Source organism: Ranitomeya variabilis, chromosome 2 (assembly GCF_051348905.1).
Source record: "Ranitomeya variabilis isolate aRanVar5 chromosome 2, aRanVar5.hap1, whole genome shotgun sequence".
NCBI classification, from domain to species: domain Eukaryota; kingdom Metazoa; phylum Chordata; class Amphibia; order Anura; family Dendrobatidae; genus Ranitomeya; species Ranitomeya variabilis.
The window spans coordinates 626,558,870-626,573,432 of record NC_135233.1 but is presented as its reverse complement, the minus strand read 5'-3'; the positions used below and the strand labels follow the sequence as shown (position 1 = coordinate 626,573,432).

Genomic DNA, 14,563 nt, shown 5'->3' with positions numbered 1-14,563 from the left:
AGTCATTAACTGCTATTGATAATAAGAACAATCTCACCCAAGATGGAAGTTGCTTCACAGGATATTGTGGTCTGAGAATCCATACATATAAGGTGGCACTCTGCGTGCCCGTTCCAAACCTCACTCATGTGGATTTCATCCCGCCAAATATTTATTCCTCCCTCATTCCAAATTTCTCCCAACGCGTTTCTTGTGGCAATATCATCAGGGGAGAGGCCACTTCAAGAGGATCATAAAGTGTGTGTCGTCCGTCCGGCACACATAGGAGGGTCGGTTTCCCCGCGCACAGCTCATTCCTTTATACACCGCGCCACTAACATTGAATATGTGACGCACTTAGAACTGCGTCCGGGTTCCGGTTTGCAAGCGATCACATGATCCTAAGTTAGGGGACGCCCCAAAAGGATCATGTCCGCGTGAAGCGCACAGTGAACAACTACCATGTAATCCGACTTCCACTTTTGTCAGAACTTTGAAAGAGATTCTAGATAGGGGTCTTTCTAAATCACTTATTGACAAAAACGAGTATCAGTTTTTATACCCGAAACATCCAACAATGCCAACCTTCTATTGTCTCCCCAAGGTGCATAAAGGCCTTTCACCTTTAAAGGGGAGACCAATAGTGTCTGGAATTGAAGGTATTTGTCATCATGTTGGGGTATATTTAGATAAGGTTTTGAAACCCTTTGTTCTAGCCCTTAACTCTTACACGAGGGATTCAACGGATCTCCTGCGTAAATTGGAGGATTTGACCCTTGACCCCCAATCCATACTATGTAGTATAGATGTGGAGGCCTTATATTCTTCCATTAATCATATGGACGGAATAAAAGCAGTGAAATACTACCTAAAAGGCAGGGGTCAGCAATGCTTGGGCCACAATATGTTTGTTCTGGAATTACTCGAGTTTTGCCTGACCAAAAACATTTTTACATTTAATGGCAAGATCTTCCACCAGCTCAGGGGCACTGCGATGGGCAATTCCTGTGCACCATCGTACGCTAATTTGCTCCTGGGCTGGTGGGAGGAGACAATTGTCTTTGGGGACCTATATAACGTTGAGTGCTCAAGGATAATGTTTTGGGCACGTTATATAGACGATGTCCTGCTAGTTTGGAATGGTGAAATTTCGGAGTTGAGAAACTTTGTAACCAAATTGAATATAAATCCCCTGGGCTTGAAATTCACCTTTGACTACCATAGGGAAAAACTTCCCTTTTTGGACATTCTGATCCAAAAGACCCCTGATGGTCATGTGGATACAAAGACATATCGAAAACCTACTTCCACAAATGCCCTCTTAAGGTGGGAGAGTCACCATCCCCACCCTTTGAAAAAAGGTATCCCTAAGGGGCAGTACATGAGGATCCGTCGCAACTGCTCTTCAGAGGTTGACTACCAGGAACAGGTAACTGACCTTCGTCAGCGCTTTCAAAATAGAGGTTATCCTGATGGGGTCCTTCGGAAAGCCTATAGAGAAACGAGGGGTTTGAGCAGAACTGCCTTGTTAAATCCACCCCAACGAGAAGGGGAATCCGTTATGAGTCGGTTTATTACCACTTTTAATTCAGGAGCAGACCAAGTGAGATCAATCCTTGATAAGCATTGGTCGATATTAAGGATGGATGATGACATTGGAGACCTGGTGGGACCTCATCCCCTGATCACCTTTCAAAAAGGTAGATCAATAGGAGACAGAATTGTACATAGCCATTTTTCCCCCCAAAAAAATGAAGTATGGCTGACTAACAAGTCTAAAGGCTGCTACCGTTGTAGTGGTTGTGTGGGTTGCCCCGTGATGGAGACAGGCCAGGTCTTTAAAAGCAATGTCACCAAACGAGAATACAAGATTCACCACTTCATTAATTGTCGGTCTAAAGGGATAGTGTATAAGGCAACTTGCCCGTGTGGCATGGAGTATGTTGGAAAGACCATACAAGAATTCAGGAGACGAGTGGGTGAACATTTGAGAGACATTGCTCTAAAGAGAGATACACCATTGGCTAGACACATCACTATTGCACACAACGGGGATGCATCGGACCTGAGGTTCATGGGGATTGATAGGGTAGTGGCACCGGCAAGGGGTGGAAATTGGGACAGGAGGATACTGCAATGCGAGACGAAGTGGATATTTCGTCTTAAAACACAACAACCATTGGGCCTCAATGAGATCCTGACCTTTGCATGTTTCCTATGAATGCATATTCTCAAACAATGATCTCAATTTTGTTTATTTTCCCCCCCCTTTTTTCTCCCTTTTAAGCATTGACAGTAGTCCGTCTGTATCTTTCCCAATAACCTCCCTCTTTTTGTCTTTTCTATTCTTTCTATGTAGTTCCTTTTCGGGCACTTAGTTAGTTCATCTTTAAGCCAGGGACTACGAGGGCCTTATAGGGATAGCCGCCGTGGAGTGGGGGCGCCTTCTCTAGTTTTTAGGGTGCCAACCCCCACTGGCTAGGTAGGAATGAGGTCGAGGGCCCCCTTAGGGAAAAATAGGCTGCCCGTGTTCCACTAGGTTTCCAATGGTCATCTAACAACTAGGAATGATTATGTAATTAATTCATCCCTTTATTCCTGTGATATATTTAATATTAAAAATAAAAATAATAGTCTGTTCCTAGTGTTGACTTCTCTGCGTCCGTACTACATGGTGCATTTGGCATAGCATAAAATAAATGGTAGAGGATTCTGCCATGGTTTTTATAGTTCCCTTTTTGACATAAACGCTCTCAGGTAGATTTTTTGGTACCCTAAGTACTAGTGACCACTAATGCTTTTCATAATGTTCTCCTTCCGTAATGTGGAGGTTGTAGGACATATTTATATATTATTGATTTATTTTTGTTCAAAATCTCTTCCCCCATGGGAGTAAGGTTTGTAAACCTGCGACTAAGGTACCGTAGGGGTTAAAATCCTCCCCATTCTTTCAAAGACACTTTGTGTGTCCATATTCATGTATACAACGCTATGTACTCCTCCTGGGGGTGGAGTTTCCTCCTCCCCTTGTGACCGGAAGTGACGCTTGCGTGTCACTGTGCGCTTCACGCGGACATGATCCTTTTGGGGCGTCCCCTAACTTAGGATCATGTGATCGCTTGCAAACCGGAACCCGGACGCAGTTCTAAGTGCGTCACATATTCAATGTTAGTGGCGCGGTGTATAAAGGAATGAGCTGTGCGCGGGGAAACCGACCCTCCTATGTGTGCCGGACGGACGACACACACTTTATGATCCTCTTGAAGTGGCCTCTCCCCTGATGATATTGCCACAAGAAACGCGTTGGGAGAAATTTGGAATGAGGGAGGAATAAATATTTGGCGGGATGAAATCCACATGAGTGAGGTTTGGAACGGGCACGCAGAGTGCCACCTTATATGTATGGATTCTCAGACCACAATATCCTGTGAAGCAACTTCCATCTTGGGTGAGATTGTTCTTATTATCAATAGCAGTTAATGACTACTCCCTTTGATTGGATTTGTTTTGTGACAAAGTTTACTATATAGAGGGCATATAAGAGAAGATACCTCTTGCATATTGCTAGTCTTTATTTAAATAAGGTGTTAGTATTAATCACCGTGCTGTGTTGGAGCGTTTTGCATAGCTCACTGATAGTAGCAGCTAGTATATATATGTACGTTGTTATTCATGTCGTTTTATGAGTCTGTCAGGCTCTTTTTAATAGTATTTATTAAAAGTTATATTTTATTATATTTAACTACAGCCCTACCTTGCTAATAATACATTTATTTTGATTGGTGGCATTACATTAATATTTCTTTCATGAAGGACTGGAACACAGAAGGAGCATTAGAGAGTCCAAAAGGCATCACCAAGTACTCAAAATGGCCTTCGGGCGTATTAAATGCTGTTTTCCATTCATCCCCCTGCTTAATACACACAAGGTTATACGCACCACGAAGATCTATCTTGGTGAACCAACTGGACCCCTTAATCCGAGCAAACAGATCAGATAATAATGGCAAAGGATACTGAAATTTGACCGTGATTTTATTTAGTAGACGATAATCTATACAAGGTCTCAGAGAACCATCCTTTTTGGCCACAAAAAAGAATCCTGCACCAAGAGGGGAGGAGGACGGGCGAATATGTCCCTTCTCTAAAGACTCCTTTATATAACTCCGCATCGCGGCATGTTCTGGTACAGACAAATTAAAAAGTCGTCCCTTAGGGAACTTACTACCAGGAATCAAATTTATAGCACAATCACAATCCCTGTGAGGAGGCAGGGCACCGGATCTGGGCTCATCAAATACATCCTGGTAGTCCGACAAAAACTCAGGAACCTCAGAAGGAGAGGAAGAAGCAATTGACACCAAAGGAATATTGCCATGAATCCCCTGGCAACCCCAACTTGAAACAGACATAGCTTTCCAATCCAGAACTGGATTATGGGCCTGCAGCCATGGTAGACCCAAAACGACAACATCATGCAAACTATGCAGCACAAGAAAGCGAATCACCTCCTGATGTACAGGAGTCATGCACATGGTCACTTGAGTCCAATACTGAGGCTTATTCTCAGCCAATGGTGTAGCATCAATTCCCCTCAGTGGAATAGGGAATTCTAAAGGCTCCAGAACAAAACCACAGCGCCTGGCAAACGACAAATCCATCAGGTTCAGGGCTGCACCTGAATCCACAAAAGCCATAACCGAGTAGGATGACAAAGAACAAATTAAAGTAACAGACAAAATGAATTTAGGCTGTATAGTACCAACGGTGACAGATTTAGCGATTTTTTTTTACGCGCTTAGAGCATGCTGAGATAACATGAGTTGAATCACCACAGTAAAAGCACAACCCATTTTGACGTCTATGATTTTGCCGCTCAATTCTGGTCAGAATTCGGTCACATTGCATAGACTCAGATCTCTGTTCAGAAAACACCGCCAGATGGTGCGCAGATTTGCGCTCCCGCAAACGCCGATCAATCTGAATGGCCAAAGCCATTGAGTCATTCAGACTTGCAGGCGTGGGGAACCCCACCATAACATTCTTAATGGCTTCAGAAAGACCTTCTCTGAAATTTGCAGCCAGGGCACACTCATTCCATTGAGTAAGCACCGACCATTTCCGAAATTTTTGACAATACACCTCAGCTTCATCCTGGCCCTGAGAGAGAGCCAGCAAGGCCTTTTCTGCCTGGTTCTCGAGATTAGGTTCCTCATAAAGCAAACCAAGCGCCAGAAAAAACGCATCCACATTCAGCAATGCAGGATCTCCTGGCGCCAGGGAAAAAGCCCAATCCTGAGGGTCGCCCCGTAACAGGGAGATAACAATTCTAACTTGCTGAGCGGAATCACCAGAGGAATGAGGTCTCAAAGAAAGAAATAATTTACAATTATTCTTAAAATTCAGAAACCTAGATCTATCTCCAGAAAACAACTCAGGAATAGGTACTTTTGGCTCAGACATAGGACTGTGAACAACAAAATCCTGAATGCTTTGCACCCTTGCAGCAAGATGATCCACACTAGAAGTCAGACTCTGAATATCCATGTCTGCAGCTGAACTCAAAGCCACCCAGAGATTAAGGGGATGAGAGAAGCTGGACAGACTGCAGCAAAGGGAGAGGAAAAAAAAAAAAAAATTGTACTCAGGACTTCTCTTATCCCACTTCTGCGATGCATTGAACACTTTATGGCCTGCTGTACTGTTATGATCCTTAGTGGCTGAGGATCACAGAATGAACTAGCTAAGCTACTGAACATAGAACGAGCTCTAGGGAGGTGGTAACTGGACTGACCGCAAAACCTGATCCTAACCAAACACACTAAAGGCAGCCGGTGAACGTGCCTAAATTCCTGGACGTCTCGACGCAGCCTGAGAAACTTGCTACCCCTATAGAGAAAGTAAGACCTCACTTGCCTCAGAGAAATGACCCCAAAGATATAGTAAGCCCCCCAACAAATATTAACGGTGAGGTAAGGGGAAAATACAAAACGTAGAAATGAAAACAGATTCAGCAAATGAGGCCCACTAATACTAGATAGCAGAAGACAGGCAGGGAACTGTGTGGTCAGTAAAAAACCCTATACAAAATATCCACGCTGAGAATACAAGAACCCCCACACCAACTAACGGTGTGAGGGGAGAAACTCAGCCCCCTAGAGCTACCAGCAAGCAAGGAAATCACATATTAGCAAGCTGGACAAGGACAAGTAAATAACCAAGAAAAATATTGAACACTAATGAGCAAAAAATAACCAAACAGAAAACTTAGCTTCTCTTGAAGAGACTGATAGTGAAGGAATTCAGGAGAGATCAAGATAGCACTGAATACATCGACAGCAGGCAAACACTGAAAGTCCAGGTGAGCTAAATAGGAAACCAGCTAACAGATAACTAGACAGCTGATCCGCCTCAGACCTGCAGAAAGACACAAAGAGCCACCAGGGGGAGCCCAAAGACAGCATTCACACAGTACCACTTGTGACCACAAGAGGGAGCCCAAAAACAGAGTTCACAACAAGTAACCACCGATCAACCAAACCGCTGCATGACCAGCTCTGCCCTCACCTATTGTATCCTCACCCAACCCTTGTAGATTATTATTATTTATTGTTATAGTGCCATTTATTCCATGGCGCTTTACATGTAAGGAGGGGTATACATAATAAAAACAAGTACAATAATCTTGAACAATAAAAGTCATAACTGGTACAGGAGGAGAGAGGACCCTGCCCGCGAAGGCTCACAATCTACAAGGGATGGGTGAGAATACAGTAGGCGAGGGTAGAGCTGGTCATGCAGCGGTTTGGTCGATCGGTGGTTACTGCAGGTTATAGGATTTTCAGAAGAGGTGGGTCTTCAGGTTCTTTTTGAAGGTTTTGATGGTAGGCGAGAGTCTGATATGTTGTGGTAGAGAGTTCCAGAGTATGGGTGATACGCGAGAGAAATCTTGTATACGATTGTGGGAAGAGGAGATAAGAGGGGAGTAGAGAAGGAGGTCTTGTGAGGATCGGAGATTGCGTGTAGGTAAGTATCGGGAGACGAGGTCACAGATGTATGGAGGAGACAGGTTGTGGATGGCTTTGTATGTCATGGTTAGGGTTTTGTACTGGAGTCTCTGGGCAATGGGGAGCCAGTGAAGGGATTGACAGAGGGGAGAAGCTGGGGAATAGCGGGGGGACAGGTGGATTAGTCGGGCAGCAGAGTTTAGAATAGATTGGAGGGGTGCGAGAGTGTTAGAGGGAAGGCCACAGAGCAGGAGGTTACAGTAGTCGAGGCAGGAGATGATGAGGGCATGGACTAGGGTTTTTGCAGATTCTTGGTTGAGGAATGAACGGATTCGTGAAATATTTTTGAGTTGAAGTCGGCAGGAAGTGGAAAGGACTTGGATATGTGGTTTGAAGGAGAGATCAGCGATTGTAGATTGTGAGCCCTCGCGGGCAGGGTCCTCTCTCCTACTGTACCAGTCGTGACTTGTATTGTTTAAGATTATTGTACTTGTCTTTATTATGTATACCCCTCCTCACATGTAAAGCGCCATGGAATAAATGGCGCTATAATAATAATAATAATAATAATAATAATAATAATAGGTTAGGGTTAAGCCTGTAGTTCAGGGTTAGGATTGGGGTTAGGCCCATACTTTAGGAGTGAAAAGAAAGTGAAACGTGTCAGTTGTTTTGGATTGTTAGTCAGGTGATGAGAGCGCTGAATTCACTTGAAGGGAAGAGTTATATGTAGTGATGAGCGAGTATACTCGTTACTCGGGTTTTCCAGAGCACGCTCGGGTGGTCTCCGAGTATTTGTGACTGCTCGGACATTTAGTTTTTGTCCACACAGCTGCATGATTTACAGCTGCTAGATGGGCTGAATACATGAGAGGATTCCCTAGCTGAGGCGACAAAAACAATCTCAGAGGAGTCACAAATACTCGGAGATCACCCGAGCGTGCTCAGGAAAACCCAAGCAACGAGTATACTCACTCATCACTAGTTGTATGTTTTGAGCATAAATTTATAATGGATGAAGTCATCAGCTGAAGGAGATTTTTACTCAAAGTTTGGCAAACCTGTAGATGGTGTCTGAATGTTAAATCCAGGTTCCAGTAAAAGCCAGAAGGTTTGGAGGGTTAAGAGAATTAGAAATGAAGAAATCATGAATGTGGGGAAGTTGGTTATACACTGACCAGCAGTTACAGAGTGCGCAGTTAATGGAGACAGGTGAAGACATGCAACAAATGATATCAAGATTAGCATCATTTCTGTGTACAGCAGATAAGGAGTTAAATATACAGTGGGGCAAAAAAGTATTTAGTCAGTCAGAAATAGTGCAAGTTCCACCACTTAAAAAGATGAGAGGCGTCTGTAATTTACATCATAGGTAGACCTCAACTATGGGAGACAAACTGAGAAAAAAAAATCCAGAAAATCACATTGTCTGTTTTTTTATCATTTTATTTGCATATTCTGGTGGAAAATAAGTATTTGGTCAGAAACAAACAATCAAGATTTCTGGTTCTCACAGACCTGTAACTTCTTCTTTAAGAGTCTCCTCTTTCCTCCACTCATTACCTGTAGTAATGGCACCTGTTTAAACTTGTTATCAGTATAAAAAGACACCTGTGCACACCCTCAAACAGTCTGACTCCAAACTCCACTATGGTGAAGACCAAAGAGCTGTCAAAGGACACCAGAAACAAAATTGTAGCCCTGCACCAGGCTGGGAAGACTGAATCTGCAATAGCCAACCAGCTTGGAGTGAAGAAATCAACAGTGGGAGCAATAATTAGAAAATGGAAGACATTCAAGACCACTGATAATCTCCCTCGATCTGGGGCTCCACGCAAAATCCCACCCCGTGGGGTCAGAATGATCACAAGAACGGTGAGCAAAAATCCCAGAACCACGCGGGGGGACCTAGTGAATGAACTGCAGAGAGCTGGGACCAATGTAACAAGGCCTACCATAAGTAACACACTACGCCACCATGGACTCAGATCCTGCAGTGCCAGACGTGTCCCACTGCCTAAGCCAGTACATGTCCGGGCCCGTCTGAAGTTTGCTAGAGAGCATTTGGATGATCCAGAGGAGTTTTGGGAGAATGTCCTATGGTCTGATGAAACCAAACTGGAACTGTTTGGTAGAAACACAACTTGTCGTGTTTGGAGGAAAAAGAATACTGAGTTGCATCCATCAAACACTATACCTACTGTAAAGCATGGTGGTGGAAACATCATGCTTTGGGGCTGTTTCTCTGCAAAGGGGCCAGGACGACTGATCCGGGTCATGAAAGAATGAATGGGGCCATGTATCGTGAGATTTTGAGTGCAAACCTCCTTCCATCAGCAAGGGCATTGAAGATGAAACGTGGCTGGGTCTTTCAACATGACAATGATCCAAAGCACACCGCCAGGGCAACGGAGTGGCTTCGTAAGAAGCATTTCAAGGTCCTGGAGTGGCCTAGCCAGTCTCCAGATCTCAACCCTATAGAAAACCTTTGGAGGGAGTTGAAAGTCCGTGTTGCCAAGCGAAAAGCCAAAAACATCACTGCTCTAGAGGAGATCTGCATGGAGGAATGGGCCAACATACCAACAAGAGTGTGTGGCAACCTTGTGAAGACTTACAGAAAACGTTTAACCTCTGTCATTGCCAACAAAGGATATATTACAAAGTATTGAGATGAAATTTTGTTTCTGACCAAATACTTATTTTCCACCAGAATATGCAAATAAAATTATAAAAAAACAGACAATGTGATTTTCTGGATTTTTTTTTCTCAGTTTGTCTTCCATAGTTGAGGTCTACCTATGATGTAAATTACAGACGCCTCTCATCTTTTTAAGTGGTGGAACTTGCACTATTGCTGACTGACTAAATACTTTTTTGCCCCACTGTAGCAGTAACAGGTGAGCCAGGGTTAGAGGAGATACCGCCTGCCACTAGGAAGAAAAACAAATCAGATGGTTTCGCTAAGGGCTCATTTCCACATGCGAGGCACACGTCCGTATCTCGCATGTGGAAACCATGCTCTGGTGTCGGCACTTTGGAGCGGAGCTGTGCAGCTCCATGTGTTCCTATGCGGTCGCACGCTCCGCTCTGGAGTGCCGGCTCCACAGCTTGGTTTCCACATGCGAGATACGGACGTGTGCCTCGCATGTGGAAATGAGCCCTAATAGTGAGAGCGCTTCCTATGTTGCACAGAGGGAAAGGATGAATGTTTTTTAAGAATCTGAGGAGCTGTACCTGGGAGATGGCAGAGGAGCTTGTGTGATGTGTAAAAAGCAGCAGCTAGAACATCGATGATGTAATTAATTATGGAATATACACTTTAAAGCTCAAGTGAAGTAGAAACTAGTTTGTGTATGTTGCATAGCTTTCCAGACTCCGGCCCTGACGGCCATGGTTCATTGCTGTACAATTGGAAAAATATATTGTCAAAAATGTTAGCCAAATTCTGCATGAATTCCCCCCTGCACAAGTCTTCTTTGTCCTCCTACAGAAAACACTGTGCCCCTTCTCCTCCAGACTCCTCAATTCTCTTCCTCCAGACTCTTCTGCCCTCCACCAGACTCCACTGACCTCCTCCTCCAGACGACTCAATTCTCTTCCTCCTGACTCCTCTTCCCTGTGTCCTACAAACACTTTGTCCATTCTTCCAGACACCACAATCCTACTCCAGAGAGGTCGCACTCCTTAAGACACTTTTGGCAGCAGCTTATTTCCTGGAAGAACAAAAGGATCAGAACTTTAAGGCTGATTTGACTCTGTGCAATACAGAGCTAGATGACCTCTGACTGGCGCAATGTCGCACAGATTGGCGTGGTTCTCAGCAGCATGTTTATCTGTACTATTATCGTAAAATGAGCGCTCCTTTAGCAATGCTCAGTCACAAACATAATGCACCCGAGCTCTCAAATCCCCATCTCCAAGAGACGAGGGGCTCAAGTACATACCAGCATCTGTGGGTCCAGCTCCTTTTCATCTAATATGTAAGGGGGCTGCTAGGATAAGTCTTAATTTAATGCAACTCCAATTCCAAAACCCTCCGCTTCTGCGGAACAAAGCAGTTATGATGGCGGCAGGATGTAGTTTATCATTGTCCTGCTGAGATGTGAAAGGCCTTCCCTGAGATAGACATTGTCTGGATGGAGCAGACGAGCTCAAGCACCAGCATCCAATATGGATTGTCCATCTAGTCGCTTCAGCACATTGATTTCTCCAGAATCTCTGCATCTTGATATTATACACTGAAAATGGAGGGACTGTCAAAGAATTTACAATTTTACTCAGAGGAACATTTTTCTGAAATTGTTGGTTAATTTTTGGATGCAATTGTACACAGATTGGTGACCTCCAACCATCTTTGCTTCTGTGAGACTCTGCCTCTAACATTCTCTTTTTAACCCATTTCTGCCATCGGACGGAATAGTAAGTCCCATGGCAGTATCCCCGCTTTGATGTGGGCTTCGGCAGTGAGCCTGCATCAAAGCCGGGACATGTCAGCTGTTTTGAACAGCTGACATGACTGCAGTAGGCGCGGGAGGAATCGCGATTCGCCAGCGCCTATTAACTATTTAAATGCCACTATCAAACTCTGACAGCAGCATTTAACGCGTGCTTCTGGCCATCGGGCTGGAAATGCGCTCACCGGTGACCCCTGTCAAGTGATCGGGGGTTAGCGGTACATCGGCATAACAACCAGAGGTCTCCTGCAGACCTCTATGGTTGTTGATGCCAGATTGCTGTGAGCACCACCCTGTGGTCGGCGCTCATAGCAATGCTGTAATCCAGCTACATAGGGGTGATCTGAGCAACGCCCCTATGTAGCAGAGCCAATCAGGCTATGCCAGCTTCTAGCCTCCCATGGAGACTATTGAAGCATGGCAAAAGTAAAAAAAAAATGTTTTTAAAAATATGAAAAAAATAAAATATAAAAGTTCAAATCACCCCCCCCTTTTGCCCCATCCAAAATAAAAATAATAATAATAAAAAAAATCAAACCTATACATATTTAGTATCACCAAATCTATCAATAAAAAGAAAAAAAAAAGGGATTAACCTGATCGCTAAACGGCGTAGCGAGAAAAAATTCAAAACGCCAGAATTGCATTTTTTTGGTCGCCGCGACATTGCATTAAAATGTAATAATGGGAGAACAAAAGAACTTATCTGCACCAATATGATGTCATTAAAAACGTCAGGTCGGCACGCAAAAAATAAGCCCTCACCCGGCCACAGATCATGAAAAGTGGAGATGCTACGGGTATTGGAAAATTGCGCTTTTTTTTAAAGCAAAGTTTGGAACTTTTTTTACCAATTAGATAAAACAGAACCTAGACATGTTTGGTGTCTTTGAACTCGTAATGACCTGGAGAATCATAATGGCAAAAGGGAAACAAAAAACAAGTGGGGTTGCACTTTTTGGCAATTTCATCACACTTGGAATTTTCTTCCTGTTTTCTAGTACACGACTTGGTAAAACCAATGATGTCGTTCAAAAATACAACTCGTCCCTCAAAAAATAAGCCATCACATGGCCATATTGACAGAAAAATAAAAAAGTTATGGCTCTGGGAATGAGAGGAGCGAAAAATGAAAACGCAAAACCGAAAAAAGCTCCGGGGGTCAAGCACTCATGTGAATTAGTTGAAAATTAACCCTCCAGATTTTTTTTTTTTTATGGTGCCACTTTTCCAGCCTTTTTTAAAATGTGCAAATTTTGAGATGTTTCTGCCATCAATTTCTAAAGGAGTTAATTTTTCTAATGAAATAGAGATATGTCCAACATTCAATTCTGATCTGAGTCCCATGTTGTGCTGTTAAAATATGGCAAAAGGAGAATCATTCCGAATCATAGCTTTCTTCTTTTCTACACATTTTACACTGAGGTCCACACTTTTTGGAATTGGGGTTGTATATTGTCTGTATTATATTTGCTCTGCTTACATTCGATTATGTCCCCGAGCTTCCTGGACATCCTCACCATGTTCAGTCTGAGATATGGGGTCTATTTGGTGGGATTCCCAGACTATAGAGCTGCAAGTATCTCCCATCGTTATATGGGATCCAGGTACGGACTGGGGATGAAATTCTGTCCTGGCATTTGAAATCACACAGGCCCATGTTGTCCCCGTCCCCATGAACCAGATGGGATATATTACTAATATTACCCTGGATGGAGGAAAGGAAGATTTACTACAAGACCAATATTTCTAATGATACCTGTGGCTGCTGGGGTAAGTGACGCAGTGACCGGCTTTGTACTCCGTCACAACTGTTAACAGTATGGGTGTCTTGAGAACATTGATTCTGTTAACAACGTATCAGACAAGGCAACCCACAACCAGACCGGCCCTTCTGGCATTTGCCAGAATTGCCAAATGGCCAGTCCGGCCCTGATGGGATCTGTTCGCCATGTCCTCATCCTGTCACTATTGATATAATCTTTTATTCTCCAATATTTCCCTAAAACAGATTGTTCATGGTGCATGAGGGAGTAATAAGGCTTCAGTAACACTGTGCTTGCTCCTTTACAGGAGATAACCATGGGATCCCGATGGTTTCCAACATCAAAATTCGAGAAGAACAGAGGATGACAACAACTAATCCATGGATGCTTCCAACTAACCTGGGATGGCCAGAATCACATGTGTTTATTTCCACCCCAAAATACAACTACACCTACAAGGACTATAAGAAATTCTTCCACGATATTGACTTTGAAGATGGCTGGTATATGTGGGAAGATACTAAGGTTCTTCTAGAAGGATTGCCGCCCCCAGGTGTAGACACGTACTGCATCTATGGCACAGGTCACCCCACAGCCGAGACCTATATGTATGGGGACGACTTCCCCAATGGGCCACCTATAGATATCATCTATTCTGATGGAGATGATACAGTACATAAGAGAAGCATGGAACTGTGCAAACGATGGAAGAAACAGCAAAACGAGAAGGTCCAGGTGATTGAGCTGCCTGGAATGCACCATCTCAGCATGGTCTTCAGCAACAGGACATTAAATGTTATTAATGACATCCTGCTGGGGAAAGATCTCTAAACCTGCCATGTTATAACATATTTTCCACCTCACTGCAGGACTTATTATTATACACAGGCCCTGAATATAAGTGCCTGTAATGACTGCGGCTACCATGTACAGTTGGGCAAAAAAGTATTTAGTCAGTCAGCAATAGTGCAAGTTCCACCACTGAAAAAGATGAGAGGTGTCTGTAATTTACATCATAGGTAGACCTCAACTATGGGAGACAAACTGAGAAAAAAAAATCCAGAAAATCACATTGTCTGTTTTTTTATCATTTTATTTGCATTTTATGGTGGAAAATAAGTATTTGGTCAGAAACAAAATTTCATCTCAATACTTTGTAATATTTCCTTTGTTGGCAATGACAGAGGTCAAACGTTTTCTGTAAGTCTTCACAAGGTTGCCACACACTGTTGTTGGTATGTTGGCCCATTCCTCCATGCAGATCTCCTCTAGAGCAGTGATGTTTTTGGCTTTTCGCTTGGCAACACGGACTTTCAACTCCCTACAAAGGTTTTCTATAGGGTTGAGATCTGGAGAC

At 43.6% G+C, this 14,563-nt stretch overlaps 1 protein-coding gene across 2 annotated transcripts in view; it reads left to right on the top strand.

The window, feature by feature from the left end:
• LCAT (lecithin-cholesterol acyltransferase) overlaps positions 1 to 14,308 on the top strand; it is a 99,113-nt gene extending 84,805 nt beyond the window's left edge. For both annotated transcript variants that reach the window (XM_077289030.1, XM_077289029.1), the window contains exon 6: positions 13,514 to 14,308. In XM_077289030.1, coding sequence (XP_077145145.1) covers positions 13,514 to 14,037 — 524 coding nt within the window. In that variant the 3' untranslated portion in view covers positions 14,038 to 14,308. The remainder of the gene's footprint in view (positions 1 to 13,513) is intronic.
• The last annotated feature ends 255 nt before the right edge of the window (positions 14,309 to 14,563 follow it).